This window comes from Triturus cristatus, chromosome 3_2 (genome assembly GCF_964204655.1).
Source record: "Triturus cristatus chromosome 3_2, aTriCri1.1, whole genome shotgun sequence".
Classification (NCBI taxonomy): domain Eukaryota; kingdom Metazoa; phylum Chordata; class Amphibia; order Caudata; family Salamandridae; genus Triturus; species Triturus cristatus.
Window position 1 is genome coordinate 591,898,749 of NC_140584.1, and position 17,238 is coordinate 591,915,986.

The window sequence follows — 17,238 nt, forward strand, 5'->3', positions numbered from 1 at the left end:
ATTGCCGCGAAGTAAGAGTTCAGTACTAGGTCCGGATAGTTTTGGAGGGCGTAAATAAACCGAGGGAGTGCCATCATTTTGAAAAGGGCCGCACGGCCCAGCAGGGATATAGGAAGCTTCTGCCAAGTCTTTGAGTCGCGTTGGAGCCGGCGCAAGGGGGGTAGTAGATTCTTTTCATACAGAATGGACTTGTCAGTGGAGACGAAAACTCCGAGGTATTTGAATCCGTCCTCCGCAACGGTGAGCGGGCAGTCGCTGGGCAGCCTGGGGGGGCTGCCATGGAGGACATATAGGAGAGACTTGCTCCAGTTGATGCGGAACCCCGAGTTCTTCCCAAAGTTGGTGAGAATATCCATTGCTACCACAATAGACCTCCGTGGTTTGGACAGGTAGAGAAGGATGTCGTCTGCGTAGAGGGAGATTTTGTCCTCCCAGCCATCCGCCCATTGTATCCCTGTGAGGTATACATCCTGCCTGATCCACGCCGCTAGCGGCTCGAGGGAGAGCGCAAATAAGAGGGGTGAGAGCGGGCAGCCCTGTCTGGTACCCCTCTCCAGGGCGAAGACCTCGGAGACCTTGTTGTTAACAACCACCTGGGCCAGGGGCTCTGAGTAAAGAAGACTGATCCAGGCTATGAAGTGTGGCCCGAAGCCCAGTTTGCGGAGAACCGCCATCATGTAGGGCCATTCTAGGGTGTCGAATGCCATGGTGGCGTCTAGCGACACCACCACCGCGTCTTCTTGCATCTTGTGGCACCTCCCCAGTACACCATTCAGGCGTCGAATGTTAAGCGCTGTGTTGCGCTGGGGCATGAAGCCGGACTGGTCCGGATGGACCAACGTGGGCAGGACGGAATGGAGCCTGTTGGCGAGTGCTTTGGCCAGTATTTTCGGTTCTGCATTAAGCAATGAGATTGGTCTGTATGAGGAACAGGACTCCCTCGGTTTCCCCTCTTTAGGGATAGCCACAATTGTGGCCAGGCGTTGGTCCCGCGGCAGTCTTCCTGTCGCTCTGCTCTCCTCAGACATCTGTTTGAGGTGTAGACTAAGGGCGTCAGGTTTGAGCTTGTAAAGCTCGATTGGGAGACCATTAGGTCCATGAGCTTTGCCCGAGCGAAGGTCCGTTATCGCACGCTCCAGTTCGGCCGTGGCGAGTGGAGCCTCCAGGGCATCCCGGTCTGCGTCCGACAGGCATGGCATACGAATATCAGTAAGCAGGGCGACCGAGTCCTCCTCCGGACGGTCAGACCCTCTACTATAGACCTGCCGGAAGTGCCTTGCGAATTCCGCTGTGATCTCCCTGGGCTCTGTAACCATGTCCCCGGTAGCCGTTCGTACTTCTGGTACCACTTTGTTAGTCCGCTGTTTTTTGTCGAGCCAGGCTATTAGTTTGCCTGCTTTGTCGCCCTGGTCGTAGATCCTACCCGCCCTGTGTCTGGCCGCCGTCAATTTGAGTTTTACTAGTGAAATCAGTCGTACCAGTTTTAATTTTTTAGATGTAACAGTATTTATAGAAGATGGAAGAGTTGAAACCAAACTATACAGAAAACCCACCTCTAGCAATACACTTCTACATGCTAAGAGCTTCTACTCTGTGAATTTAGTTCGTAAGCACTCCCCATAGGGGATGCTTCTCTTTAAACATAATTGTAGCAGTGAAAAGGAAATGAAAAAACAAATGAAGGTCTTGTAACAAAGGTTCAAAGATGGAGGGTATCCGGATAGTTGGGTTGAAGACGCAATGCGCAGAACTAATGAAAGAAAAAGAGAAGAAATCTTATTCAGCAAAAAAGTGGCAAATAAAAATAATGTAAAAGAAACCAACAAGGATTGTAGATTTATAACATCCTATAGCATCCAGCATGACAAATTAAGGAACATTTGTAATAAACACTGGCATCTGATAAAAAATGATCTAATTTTAGGTAAAACGATTCCCCGGAGGCCTCAGATCACATTTCGCAGAGTAAAATCCTTTAAACAATCTCTGGTGAAGAACACTTTGAGAAAGCCACAGCAGAAGACCACTTGGCTTACAAGGCGTTAAGGGTTTGTGAAATGCCCTAAATGTAAGGCTTGTACACATGGCGTTAATACAGAAAGGTACAAGCCGGGTTTTAGCAAAAATCTAAAGAAAATCAGAGGCAAATTCACCTGTAAAACAGATTCTGCTGTCTACGTGCTCCAGTGCCCTTGTGGCCTGCAGTACGTGGGCAGCACAATCTTGGAGGTACAAAAGCGAATTCTTCAGCACCTCAGGGCTATAAAGAATGGTGACCGGACATATCCGGTTGCCAGACACTTTGAGAAATTCCATAGCAAGGATGTGAAAGGGTTAACTTACTTTGTGATTGATGCTATTGAAAAAAATCCAAGAGGTGGGAATCGTGAAAAAAGATTGAGAAAATTGGTGTCACGGTACATAGTGGAGTTGAACTCTAAACAACCAGATGGCCTGAACATAGAAGATTTGTATACTCATCTAGTTTGAATATTGAGATATTTTGTTTTTATCGTTTTTAAAGTTGGGAACTATGATAAATTCAGACTTGTGGAATGAATTGAATTGCATTAGTAAGTGTGGTATGCCCACTGGGGCAAAAACGATGCGCAGCAAAGAGAAGCAAAGTCCTGCTAGAGTCAACCCACTTGGGCTAAAATGACGAATCAAACAAAATATTTAAAATACTTAAAATATGTATATTTTATACAGTATTGCTCTACGCATGTTTTATTCAGTATTAATATGAATATCAACTAAAGCGTTTGTTTAATGTCTCGCGCTGCATGCTTAAAGTAATGAAATAACGAAAAACTACAAGTCTTTCTTCATATGCACTTAAATTGTAGTTTAGTCAAATCACGTGGGAAATAATGTAAAATGGCCGCTCGCTACAGTTTCCATTGTCAGTGAACAAGAGTGCGTTGCACTCGAAATGCGTTTGGCAAAGTGGATGAATAAAAGAATTAAGGAACCGCACAAGGCTTCGTTTTTCTTCTAAGATGTAAGTAGTATTTGACAGAATATATATATATATATATATATATATATATATATATATATATATATATATATATATATATATATATATATATATATATATCCATAAATCTGGGGTATGAGGGTGCTACTCACAGCATATCTGTGGACAGTATTGCAATTAAAATAGCAAGGTTAAAGGAAAGTAACTTTTTCATAATAAATGAATCACAGAATCTATGTTGGAGAAGCAATATTACGGCCCCCCAAAAAAACACACTGAATCTAGGGAAGAATCTTTGCTGGAGCAGTTTCTTTTGGCTTCAGTATCTTTTTCTGCAGCAGCCATTTAGGAGCAGCCAGAGCTTTAAGTGGGCCGGGTTCTGACGGTGCTCAGCACCGGCAGTTCTAAAAAGCAGGTGCCTCAGACAGGTCCCTATAGGGTTCTCCATGTTTGCCCTCACCTTCAGGGTGCCTTTAATGTAACTTACAAAAGACTACTTATAGCTCTTTCACAGTCATTTCAGAACTGAAGCATTTTCAATATTATAATGTAAATTATATTATATACAACAAAGCTTTTGCAATTAACAACCATTGACAAGCCAATAGTCCCGGCTTGTTGTAGGTATAATGTTACTTGCTGTATTATATATCTGGATGCAATGACAGAAACAGCAAAATACCAGTTAGGCGGCACACTATGCTAAGCACACTATGCTAAGCACAGGTTTTTAGCATAGGTGTTTTTAAGCCACACCCTTAACTACATAGGCCACACACCTTTGCGAGACACCCCTCCCCCCGATTTTTTCCACCCTACTCAAAGCTCTGGGTGCAACATTATAGCACACATTTAGCACAACGTGGCACTGCATTCTACCTTTTCGAATTCAGGAGGTGGGTTCTTCCCTCGACAGAGGTTGGATAAGGCCCAGACAGCATTTCTGGTCATGGTCAGTCTGGTGGACTTGGTGAGGAGTCTAGAAGAGAAGCAAAAACATCCAAGATCATACAAAGAACCCAGAATGCAACACCCATCTCTTTAATGGCAGGCATGTGAATTCATTACCCCCAAAACAACCATTACAGGAAGCCAACCAATGCTACTGGTCACTTCCATCACCTTGTACCTGCCTTAAATCTTACAGAACCTGATGAATCAATTTAGATCCCAGCCTGAAGATTACTTCTTAAGCCTCCAAGCATCTTTCCAACTGCTTCCAATTCCTCCCAACATCCTCTGAATTCAAGATTACCCTTTCCTATCTCCTGTGATCACCTTGCAACTCATTCTTTTAGTCTGATGCCTTCCAACACCCTGTCAATCTTTTCTAGGCCCTGATGGTACTCTAAAATGGTCTTTTTACAACTCAATATTCCTGATAAATGCACTCGGGCCTATGCCAGCACCTTACAAATGTATTCCAACATCTCCCTGCACCATGAAAAAGCATTCTGTCGACCAAATTCTGAATGCCTTCATTGCCTTATCAATGTCTTCGGAGGCCAGAAACTGCATCACTACATATAATTACTTTCACATAAAGCAAAGCATCATAGTTGCCGCCCCCACCCCCACCCTCCAAGGCAGGCAGAAGAAGGGGATCATCAAACGTTCAGAATTTAACTGCCAATTCCTCCAGTGTTGTCCCCAGAAGTCATGTTTTCTGGTGGCACAGAAGACAAGCTGCAGCCACTGCAAAATCGGTGAAGTACAAGGAAGAAGGGCAGGTGCAATTAACACAGCACAGAGAATGAAAGTGTTAATAGGTTATGTGGTAATGTTGGAAAAAGGTGAAATGTGAGACAATGTTTCCCGTTCTAAGGGGTTAATTTACCCAGTGTGGAAAGAAAAATGGAACAAATCTCCAAAGTTTGGCAAGGAGGGGTTCTAGCAGATCACATGGGGAAGTTTTCCCTCTTAAATTAATAACATTAAACAAAGTAACTTTTTAGCTGCGACACGATCACACTAAAGTTTATAACTGAATCCAGCACAGCTGTTGTCTACTTCTAAGGATCTACCTATGCATCATTACATTGTAAGCCAAGAGTTTTGAAAATAAATGAGTAATTAAATTTTCAGTAGAAACCATGAAGCGTACCTGCCTGGCTCTGAACAATTTCCTTAGTATTTTTATTCTATATCTAAAACGCTTTCAAATTGGAGCAGAAAGAATCTCAATGTTTTAAACGTACATACTTCTTTTTCCTTTTAAATGTAAACTTGCTTTTTTGCTCATGTTTAAAGAATGAGCAACAATTTCTAACCATTTTGCAGAGCTATCACAACTATTTACAAGCTGCTATGTAGAATTAATGGGTCGGCGTGGTCAGACTGCTGCCGGCATGATTAAAGAGACAAATTAGTGTGCCTGACCCCAAACACACCCTGCTAATACTTTACCCATCCCACTGCAACCATAGATGTCTGAGGCTTCCTGGGCCATTTGAGTTTTGATAATCAATTTGATTGATTTTACAAAGAAGTGAGAAAAATGAAGGCAAACAGTCTAGCATTTTAGGCAGCATCATAATATGTGGATTTCAGCACACAGTACAGGTACAGCAAAGTACATTATTGTTTCTCTCCCTCCAGAGGGCATAATGAACTAGACCCACAGACATAGGGGTGACGCTCAGCCTAGCATTCCCAGCCATTTGCGCTAGATTCTTCAGTGTTTGGCAGGGCAACCTCTGGCTTCATATAATGAGAGTTCCTGTGTGGCACACCAGTCTACTCCTCCGCACCATTTAGCAATAGTGGGCAGGGCGGGATTCTTCCATGTAGCGCGATGTCGCACTTGGCTACCACCAGAGCGGTTCACAGGAATTCCTAGTCTGCCCTGGACCCATCCAACCAGTCAGTGATACCCAGTAATATGTGGAGGAGGTTGTGTGGAACTTCCCATCCTAATACCTCCGTTTCGAAGGCTGCCCAGTGGGGGGTAATGTGCGGACATGTCCATACTATGTGAAAGAAATCTGCAGGGTCTGAACCGCACCTTGGACATGTCGGGTTTGGAATAAGGCCTGCTCTGTGTAGGCAACTGGGGTCGAGATAGGAGGTGTGCAGGTAATAAGAGCTGGACCAGGCGAAGCTTGGCTGAAACAGTGATAGTTTTAGGCGCCATCAGTGGATCCCTCAAGTCCTCGTCCTCCAAATGACCCAACCATGCCTCCCACCTAAATTTCAGCTGGTCAAGAGATGTGGGACCGTTGTTTGTTAGGGAGCAATATATGCGTGAGACTTCGCCTCTCCCGAAGTTACCCATCATGACCTGGGCCCAAGGGAGCTGTGTTCTGGCAATGAAGTGCCGGATTTTATGTGTGTGTCTAAGGCGTGACAGACTTGCAAATATCTGTAGAACTAGGAGAGATGAAGTGCATATCTAGCTTGTAAGTCAGCAAAGGAACGGATATGGTCACTGACCCACATGTCTCCAAGTTGCGAGATGCCAATGAGGACCCAGATTCTGAAGCCAGCTAGGCCCTCAACCTCCCGCAGCCAAGGACCCTGCCAAAGTGGTGTTTGCTGGGTCCGCTTGTTGTGCCTTTGAGTGTATTGTAGGGATGCGCGCCAGGCCAAGACGACTGCACAGGTCACTGTGGGGAGGGGTCCCTGGGGATGGGAGAGGCCCAGGTCGTTGAGTTCAGTTCTGTAGGCCGGGTCAGACCAACCCCCACTGAACCAATCGTGGACCACCAGGAGGCGGGTTGCCAGATGCACAAGTTACTTACTTGTGTAACGATATATCTGTAAGAGACATTAGTTAGTGATAGATTCCTTACCTTAGAATATACCCAGGCATCAGACTGGATCCGAAAAGTTTTCATCAGCAGTACCCCTGCGTGTCGGTAGGCGTCGTTGTGCGGCTCCGCGTACGTCGCTTGCGTCGTAGCCACCGAGATGACGTCGTCGGAGCTACTTAGACGCGCCCACGTGCGCTGACGTCAGTTCTGTACATAACTTTTCCGCGCTAGGAGCACAAAGCCATGCCAGAGACAGACTACTGGTGCAATAGAACTAGGACCCTAAAAGGGATGACCTGAACCCAAGAGACCAGTTCGCAGAACGGGGAGGATGGGCGGGCGGTAAGGAATCTATCACTAACTAATGTCTCTTATAGATATATCGTTACACAAGTAAGTAACTTGTGCATCTGAAAGAGAGACGTTAGTAATTGATTCCTTACCTTAGAATACATACCCAAGCAATACCAACCCCGGTGGTGGGTCTGCGAAGTGAGATTACACCAGAGGGTCACGGAGAACCGAACGGCTAGAGAAGCCATCTCTCCGGACCGGACTGTCAAGGCAATAGTGCTTTGGGAAAGTATGCAACAAGGCCCAAGTGGCCGCCTGACAGATGTCTTGCAGGGGGACACCGCGTCCCAATGCTGTAGTAGCTGCTCTCGCCTTTGTAGAATGGGCGCGGAGCCCAACCGGAGGTTCCTTTTTACCCAGAGAGTAACAGGCTTTAATGCACAAGACAACCCATCGGGAGATAGTCCGCTTGTGCACAGCCCGACCTTTCTTGGCACCCACATAGCCAACAAAGAGCTGGTCATCCACATGGAACTGTTGTGTGCGGTTGAGATAGAACGAATGTGCACGTTTTGGGTCCAGACGGTGGAGCCTCTCCTCTTCCCTTAAAGCAGAGGTCTTTAAACTTTTGTAGGTTGAGCCCCCCCAGCTGAATTTTTTGACATGTCGGGCCCCCTCACCATATGACAGAAATTTCTGGAATCTGGTACACTACATATTCGACCGCCACCCGAATATCCTGGGCCATATCCGGCAAATAATGTTCAACACAATAAGAGTGTTTAGTAAACTGCATGTTTGTTAGTGGGTGTGGTTAAATGACAGAGGCTTTTTATACAGCTCAAAAACAATTTTCCAAGCTAAAATGTGTGCAAATTGTTTTTGCTAGGATGCTATATTGTACAGAAGACAGATTGATGATAACACCACCAACATTAATGTGACAGGTGTGCCTATATTTCGCCACAGAGACAGTCAATCTGTGGATGGATTTTTGCTAATGCCATCCTCAGGCTGTGCTCCACATCCACTAATTTTACAGCGAATAATATCTGTGAAATCCTCCAATTTCTCATTTGTGAGGGCCCGTTTTGATCTAAAAAAGCTTTCTATGGTTGTTGCATGAAACAAACACATTTCTCTGCAAATAGTAATAGACTCTCCCACATCAATCACATTCAAAAGAAATGAAGAAAAAAACGGTATTCACAAGAATCTGTTTGGGAATTATTCAAGGCCATCAGGGCAAAAACAACTTAGCTGTCTCTATCAAGGGGCCCCCTAAAAGGCAGGATTGCAGTGCATGTAAATGTGTACTTTTGTACTTTAGGACGAAAACTTGATGGGGCACGACAAGCCCATACTTGTGTACAGCGGCGTAACTAGATGCAAACTTCAGGGGGGGGGCTAACACTCTCAGCCGGGGAGGGGGGCTAACACTCTCAGCCAGGGAGGGCCATAGCACCGGTCGCACACAGTGCAATAGTATTTTTGGCACCCCATTTCTTCCTTCTCTATGAATTCCCTCACCAACAGTGCACCTCATTCTCTATAGCACCTTTCATTTTTTTATAGCACTACTCATAGTTTACTCAGACTCAGTTCTTTGATCTGCATGGTACACGTTCTTTGTAGCAGGCACATTATCCCTCTGCGCTGTGTGGGTGGCAGGAGTGCCCATGTGAGTGCACAGTGAGTGATGCATCAGTGTGAGAGTGAGGTGAGAGGAGTGACTGCAGGGTGAGTGAGGTGACCATATGAATTTGGGTTTATTTATAACCTGTATATAATGTCAAGACAAGCAATTTGCAGGCTCTTTAAACCACACATGGCATTTTCTTTTGGCAACTTGAAGCCATTTTAGCCCTGTGGATGTTGAGCGCCTGCCTGTGTAATTTTAAAAGAAACATGGTCTCCTTTCTGGGAAGAGGAGGGGGTTAAATTCCCAGGGCTGAAATGATTCAGCTGCAGTGGGAGGCAAGGAGTCTCCTCTGCTATGAAAGCAAACATGAAGGAACAGACAGTCCACAGTGGACTGTCTTTTCGTTCGCTCGTTCGCTTTCGGTTTTAGAAAAGGAGACTCCTTGCCTCCCACTGCAGCTAAAGCATTTCAGCTGTAGGAATTAACCAGCTCATTGGAAAAGAGATTGTTCGGGCAGTTTGAGCAAGGGCTCTGTTATGGAAGGTTATTTCTCCTTCTGTGACTTTGGTAGTTTTATCGGAATCAAGGTTTGCTGTGCTTAGAGTTCTTGTAATAGAGAACGACAGAGGCACCTCCTGCAATTGTCTTTTATTATGAATTTGTAAAATTCTTCCTGCATACTGTCAACAAATTGTTCTGCTGTGCTAAGCCAGTGAGAAGTTGTTGCTGTTTTTATATGTTCTCCAGAAAAAAAGATTTCTAAAGCTCATGTCTCATTGCAGGTTACTATGCAAAGGCAATATACCGGGCTGTATACCAGTTACACATATCTGGTGTTTGAAATTACTTATGGGTGCATATTCGGTGCAGTGATTGCTTTGATTGTGCCCCCATATTCTGAAGTTTTACTACGTTACTTTGCTAGGCTAAGTAATAAGATCTGGAAGATGATTAGACTGCTCTAGGACGGTTAGCTTGTGGAATTAAAAAACAATGAGCAGGTCGTGCCACGTTGTGCCCCATCGATTTCCCCTCCCTCCAACCCTCCGTTACTGCCGAACCCCTGGTCAATTCCTCCCCAACCCACCCCCCACTCCCCTTCCAAAAAGCCCTCTTATCTGATTTAGATTTAATTTCAGCCAAGTCCTTCATAGCCAGGCGACGGTAAAACCCAGGAAACAAAGAAAAGGCAGCAAGCAGTGGAATGCAGGAACGTTATGCACGTGAATTTCACGGCACTTCCTGCAATCTCTGCTCAGTGGTGACGTTCCTACCTGCTGATTAGCTGCTGCTGCTCCGGAGGTCTCCTATCAAAAATCCCCATTTGAAATGGGTCACGACTTACGATCATAGCTCAGTACAAGATAAACAAAGATAAGATTTTATAGTGCATTGCGCGCCCGCCCTGGGAAGGTGTCGCTTCCCCCCAGGGGGGCACGCCCCACAGATTGAAGAACTCTGCCTTAAAGGGTGCGGAGGCAGAAAGAAAGTGGGCAGAGTGACAGTTTTCCCGAAATGAAAGGCAGAGACTACTTTTGGTAGAAAGGAGGGACGCGGTCGAAGTACAACCTTGTCCGGATGAATCGCCAGGAAAGGAGGTTTACAGGAAAGAGCCTGGAGCTCAATCACCCGCTGAGTGGAGGTGATGGCTACCAGGAAGACAGTTTTCAAAGTTAATAACCGCAAAGGACAATTATGAAGAGGCTCAAAGTGAGCGCACATCAAGTATGTGAGAACCAGGTTCAAGTCCCATTGAGGCATCACAAAAGGAATAGGAAGGAAAAGGTGAGTAATGCCTTTGAGAAATCTATTGACAACTGGGGACTTGAAAAGAGGGCTGATCAGGCAGCCTAAGAAAGGCTGAAATAGCAGAAAGGTAGCCCTTGATAGTGCCCAGAGCAGAGCGCTGCTGGGCCAAAGAGAGAAGGAACAATAGGACCTCAGAAAGAGGGGCAGAAAGAGGATCTACAGCTTTCGCTGTGCACCATGCCACACATTTTTCCACCGACAGGCGTATACCGATATAGTGGAGGGACGCCTGGCTGCCAGAATCACATTACAGACTTCAGGAGGCTAGTCAAATAGAATCAGCTGTCGCCGCTCAATCTCCACACAAGGAGGTGGAGGCTGGACAGGTTCGGTTGGAGGACCGTACCCTGTTGCTGCGACAGGAGATCCTCCCAAAGAGGCAATCGGATCGGGGGATCCACGCTCATACTGAGTAGCTCGGGATACCAAACTCTTCGAGCCCAGTCCGGTGCCACAAGAATGACTTGGGCCCAGACGCGTCTGATCTTCTTCAGCACTCTGGGCAGAAGTGGTATAGGGAGAAAGGCGAACAATAGACCGCAACTCCACTCGCGACGAAAAGCATCTCCGAGCGAGTGCCACCTTGGAAACTCCAACGCGCAGAACTGCTGATATTGCGCATTCTCTTCGGTGGCGAATAGATCTAACCAAGGTTCTCCCCACTGCTAAAAGAGACCTTGTGCCACCTCTGAGTGAAGACGCCATTCGTGATCCAACATGCACCTACGGATGAGTTCGTCCGCCCCGGCGTTCAGGGTACCTGCCAGGTGTTGAATCACCAAGGAAATGTCTTTACGTTCCAGCCACATCCAGAGACGTAGAGCCTCCTGACATAGGGTCCACGAACCCACCCCGCCCTGCTTGTTGCAGTACCACATGGCGGTGGTGTTGTCTGTGAACACCTGCACTACTCTCCCCTTGACAGAGGAAAGGAATGCTTTCAGAGCAAGTAGGATCGCCCTGAGCTCCAAAAGGTTGATATGGAGCTTGGACTCCACCGGAGACCAGAGGCCTCTGATCTCTGCCTCTCCCATGTGGCCGCCCCATCCCAGGAGGGACGCGTCCGTCACTACTGTGTGCTCCGGCCTCAGGGTCTTCCTGACCGAAACCCAGGACCAGAGCCGAAAGATCAGAATCATAGCCCAAATGTCCCGGACTCGCTGTTCGGGAGGATAAACCAAAAACTGCGCCGTATCCAGAACCGCTCCGATGAAGAGGCGCTTCTGAGAGGCAATCAGGTGCGACTTCGGCACGTTGATGGAAAACCCCAGCAAGTGCAGGAGGTCGGCCGTAGTCTGGAGGTGAGGAACAACTGCCTGGGGCGAGCCCGCCTTCAACAGACAGTCGTCGAGATAGGGGAAGACTGAAACCCCTGATCTGCGCAGATGAGCTGGGACCACCGCTATCACTTTCGTGAACACCCGAGGGGCGCTGGTAAGGCCGAAAGTGAGCAGAGTGAACTGAAAGTGCTCGTGGCCCACCGTGAACCATAGGTAACGCCGGTCGGCTGGCAGGATAGGGATGTGAAAATAAGCATCCTGCAAGTCCAACGCTACCAGCCAGTCTTGCGGGTGTAGGGCAGACAAGACCTGAACAAGCTTGAGCATCTAAGATAGGGCGCAGACCATTGACCTTCTTTGGAACCAAGAGGTAGTGGGAGTAACAACCACGACCTACTTCTGGCATCGGAACGCGCTCAATGGCAACCTTGGCGAAGAGGGCCGCAACTTGCTGCTGGTGAAGTGCAAAGTGATCCCCCCGACATGCGGTGGTACTGAGGTGGCATGGCTGGAGGGGTAGACTTGAAGGGGAGGGAATAGCCCCTTCGGACTATCTGCAGAACCCACTTGTCCGAAGCGATGGTGCGCCAGTGGAGGAGGTGATGGCGAATCCTGCCACCCACTGGCGTCTGGTGGGCCTGAAACACCGGACTCTGAAGGTTTTGAGGCGGCGGTGGCAGGGGCGGTGGTGGATTGACCTGCCCGCTGTCCTCAGGACCCACCACGTCGGGTCCCACGTCTGCGACTGCGCTGAGACTGCGGCTGCGCAGGTCTGCGGGTCTGAAAGGAACGCGATTGGGCACCTCGACCCTGACCTCGAAAGGAGCGAAAAGCAGACCCCAAGGGAGTGCGCGTGGTGGCGACAACCAAAGACTGGGCCGTAGCCCGAGTGTCCTTAAAGCGTTCCAGGGTGCTATCCGCCTGGTCACCAAAGAGGCATGTGCCATCAAAGGGCATGTCCAATAAAGTGTTCTGAACATCCCCGGAGAAGTCAGTTGTTCTGAGCCAAGCATAACGGCGGAGCGCCACCGTTGAGGAAAGTGGCCTGCCTAGTGAATTGGCTGTGTCAAGTCCACAACGGATAGTGAATTTAGCAGCATCTCTCCCCTCGGTAATGGCCTGGAAGAGCACCGCCCGAGCTTCCACGGGGCACTGAGTTAGCGCCTGTGCCACCGTGTCCCACACAGAATGTGAATAGCGGCCCAACAGGCACGCAGTATTCACCGCCCGGAACTGGCAGAAGTAAAAATCTTTTCCCCAAACTGCTTCAGTTTTTTTAGATTCCTTGTCTGGAGGGGCAGAAGGGAATGCGCTCGGCGAGGCAGAGGCCTGGACAACCAGACTCTGAGGCGTCGGGTGTTGTGTGAGAAAGCTGGGGTCGCCCGACACCGGGCGATGGCGGTGCGCCACACCCTTATCCACAGGAGCCCCTGTGTTGGGTTTATTCCAGGTGCTCAACAGGACGTCAGTAAGTGCGTCGTTGAAGGGCAGCAGCGGCTCCGCAGAGGACGACGCTGGCTGCAGTACCTCAGTCAGGAGATTGGTCTTGTTAGGCACAGAAGGGAGCTCGAGGTTAAGAGCCTCAGCCGCCCTACGCAATACCACAGAAAAAGTCCCAACCTCCTCCGTAGCCACGGAAGAGGGGGACAATGTACCAGGATGTGGAGAGAAATCCAGATCCACTGGACCTTCCATATCACCTTCCCATTCTGGCTCATCCTCGCATTGAGCTGCGAGAGGGTCTGCAAACACAATTTCAAACACAATTATACATTGAGCTCAATGGGAATTTCTAGTTAAATGCAATTGATTACTTTTTGGATTACTTTTCTTACCACAGGACTGGATCCTAGATTCAGTCCTGGGACATATCCTGTGAACAGTTGAGTAAAAACGTTTTGGTTACAGTTATGGTTTTTAAGGAATATTATAGTATTTTAAAAGTTGACACGTAAAAACTTTTTCACATAGAATCACCAATGTTATCCTATGGGAGGAAATTCACTTAGCAGGTAAGTGAGGTTATTGTTACTTTTTCTAAGTCCATGTTGGATCCTGGATCCAGCACTGGGGCATCCCCGGTAAACAGTTGAAAGAATGAGTTTTTGTTACACAGGCGATTTTTAACGAATATTTGTAAGTTTGCAAAATCGACACTTAGAAGAATTTCTGGCAAAAACCAGGCAATGTTATCCTATGGAGGAAAATCAAGTTATAGGTAAGTACGGTTGTAATTACTTTTCAGGGTCAGTGCTGGGCACCAAGATCCAGCACTGGGATCTCTCCGATGACAGGTGAGTAAATTAGTTTTCATAATTCGGCTGATTTTAGATGAATATTTTAAAGTTTCAAAACTCGACACTTAGAAGAATTTCCAAGTGAAACCAGTCAATGTTACCCTATGAAAGAAAATTGAGTGATCGGCTTTTGGGTAAGTACTCGACTGGCAGAGTTAAGGTTCTGGGCATAGAGTCAGGGGTCTCCCAGGGTCAGGTAGGTACAGTTGTTACACCCTCAGCGACACAGGGGCAGCAGGGTGCAGAGTGAGTAAGGCCCAATGTTATCCTATGGGAGGCAGGGGGTCTTTGGTTGGTGGCTGCTGGCTAGCAGGCCACGCAGCTGTGGGAGCTGGGCTCCTGGTCACTTGCTCAGGGCAAATGGGGAAGTAGATTAGAGTAGAGGTTGCACTGCCAGGGGCACTTGGGCGGCTGGGTGCAGGGTGCTTATGAGCCGTCGGGCGCTCAATGGATTTCAATGGAGAAGCTCAAGGACGAACAAAGGCTGCAAGCTCCGGGACGAAGATTCTTCAGGTGCGACCACCACTTCGAGAGGTAAGTTGGGTAGTTTGAGGATAGGTAGGCACCCAGGAGTTGGGCACAGGGGGCCGCCGTGGGTAGGGGTGCCTTTTGTCGTCGGGAAATATTACCCTCTGCTTGTCGCGGTTGGAGGGGTCCCTGGTTCTGAGGCTGCAGGCGTCATCAGGAGCGTCGCGGTGGGTCCTTGGGTGCTGGATTCGGCGTCACAGTCGCCGGGGGGGGGGGGGACGTCCTCGTGGTCTTTGTTCACTCCAGCACAGGCCAGGCTTGGCAGGTGCGGAGTGTGCAGGAGTCGCGGTTCCTGGCTGATGCCAGGGGCTTGTTACTTGCTTTGAGCAGTACTACTGCTCGTGGGAGTCCCAGGTGGTTAGAGTCAAAAGGCAGTCTGGTCCTCTGGGGTTTTTGAGGTTGCTGACCACTGGAGACGCCGGGGTTTAGCAGGAGCAGGTTCGAGGGTTGACAGGCCTGTAGGGCTGGGGCCAAATCAGTTGGTGTCTTCCTCTCGTTAGCAGCTGCACGACAGGTCTTCTTGGTTCTTGATCTTCTTGCTTGTTTCGGAATCTGGATCTGAGGAAGGAAGGTTCAGGGTGCCCCTAAATACTAAATTTAGGGGCGTTACAGGTAGGTAAAGGGCAGGGAGCACTGGGTCCCCACCCCTTGGGGTGGGGACCCCCCGTCCTGTCACTCTCCTGTGGGAGGGGGGCAGTAGCCTAATCCTGATTGGGCAGGGCTCCCCATCTTCAAGATGGCGAGAGCCCAGGGATGTGTTTCACCTCGCCTCCCCCACCTGAGGGGTGGGGTTGGCAGAGGCTGGCACACCCCCTTTCCTCACTTAGCTTTTCCCGCCGATCTTACCGCCAGAGAGGGGGTCAGAACCGGTGGGGGATAGTTGCTGAGTACAGCAAGTGGCCTGGAAAAGCTCACAAAGGCAGCATGCCTATGAAGCTTCCCCTGCCCATCCTGGGGGAGGAGACCTAGCACCTCGCCCAGGATGTGCATTGTTGCAGGCCCCAGGAGAGCGGATGGCTCTCTACCCAAGAGTCCAGCAACATGTCTGCTATGTGGCAGCCAAGGCAGACCCTCAGACAAGACGTGGATTGTAGGTTAGGTTCAGGGGGCATCTCCAAGATGCCCTCTGTCGTGCATCTTACAGTAAATCCCACAATGGCATCAGTGTGGGTTTACTGTGCTGAGAAGTTTGATACCAAACTTCTCAGTCTTCAGTGTAGCCACCAGGGTGCTGTGGAGTTCGTGTTGATGACCTCCCAGCACCATATACTCTTAATGGCAGCACTGCACTTACAGTGCCCAGGAATGAACCTGGGTACTGTAGGGGCACAGGGCTCAGGCACCTGTGCCTACACCACTGGCACAGGGCACCCAGCTAGAAGGGTGACTGAGGTATGCCAGGGCAGTGTGTGTTGTGGGCATGGCACACAGGAATGTGGGCCATGTCGACTCTCTGTTTTGTTCTGCACCAATACACTCAACCTGCAAAGACAGTGTGTGTGTCTTTCAGAGTACAGGGCCTCTAAGGGTGGCACAATAAGTGCTGCTGCCCTTAGGGGCCTTCTCTGGTCACAAGGCCAGGGTACCTAGGGTACCATTTACCAGGGGCTGACATGTGACCAGAGATCCCAATTGGGTTTTGGCTGTTAGGCAGTTTTGAGGGAAGGAACACAGGGCACACCAAGGAAAAGTGCATCGGTTATCAGGCAAAAAGTGTGGGGGGTGGGTACTGCAACAGAATCCCTCTTCCTTATATAGAGGAACTGGGGGAGGATCATCATTTTGAAAAAAGCTATACTCCCCGGTGAATTGAGTGGTAGTTTTTGCCATTTCAGCAGGCCCTGCTTGGTTTTAGTGATTAAGGGGGTCACATCGAGTGCCCAGGCCAGGTGTGGTAATGGGGCAACCCATATTCGTGGGTACTTAAAGGACTGCTGCCTGATAGGGATGGTGGACTGCCAGTCGAAGCAGTCCCTGGAGAGGTGAAGAGGGACTAATGTTGACTTGGCTGAGCTTAGACGTAGACCAGAGATCAGTTCAAAGAAGTGCAAGATATGCAAGCACTGGGGGCCAGATCAGACTGGGTCCGTGAGGAACAGCAGGATATCGTCCATATATAGCGAGATTTTCTCGTCATGAGATCCTCCCCACCGCCAGTCCTGAACTCGGCTGTGAGAATGAACGAAATTGGCCAGGGACTCCATGGCTAGGACAAAAAAGGAGGGGCGAAAGGGAGCATCCCTGACTTGTCCCTCCGCCTAGCGGAAAAATGTCGGAGAGTACGCCATTAACTTGCGCAGTCGGTTTGGAGTACAGAACACAAACCATATGATGAAACTTGGGGCCCAGGACCCGCAGGACATCCCCCAAGGTAACCCCGGTCAACCGAAACAAAAGGCTTTCTCAAAATCAAGCAGGAGAACCGCTAGGTAGGGGTTTAGTACCCGAAGGTTAGCCAGGGCCACGTAGAGATGCCGCAGGCTGTGCCTAGTACCCCGCGGCAGTATGAACCTACATTGGTCAGGGTGAACCAGTTTGTCAAGGTAAGGTTTGAGGCGCTGAGCTAGGACCGTGGCAAAGATTTTGATCTCAGTTTTAATCAAGGAGATGGGAAGGTAGTCCGCACACATTGGTGAGGGTGGCTGTGTTTTGG

At 48.8% G+C, this 17,238-nt stretch overlaps 1 protein-coding gene across 1 annotated transcript in view; it reads right to left on the reverse strand.

Annotated features, from left to right (window-relative positions):
- Window positions 1–17,238, reverse strand: part of KPNA6 (karyopherin subunit alpha 6) — a 370,132-nt gene that overhangs the window by 117,348 nt on the left and 235,546 nt on the right. Inside the window, exon 8 of the mRNA XM_085648440.1 lies at window positions 3,863–3,962. Within this exon, the coding sequence (XP_085504566.1) occupies window positions 3,863–3,962 (100 nt within the window). The remainder of the gene's footprint in view (window positions 1–3,862; window positions 3,963–17,238) is intronic.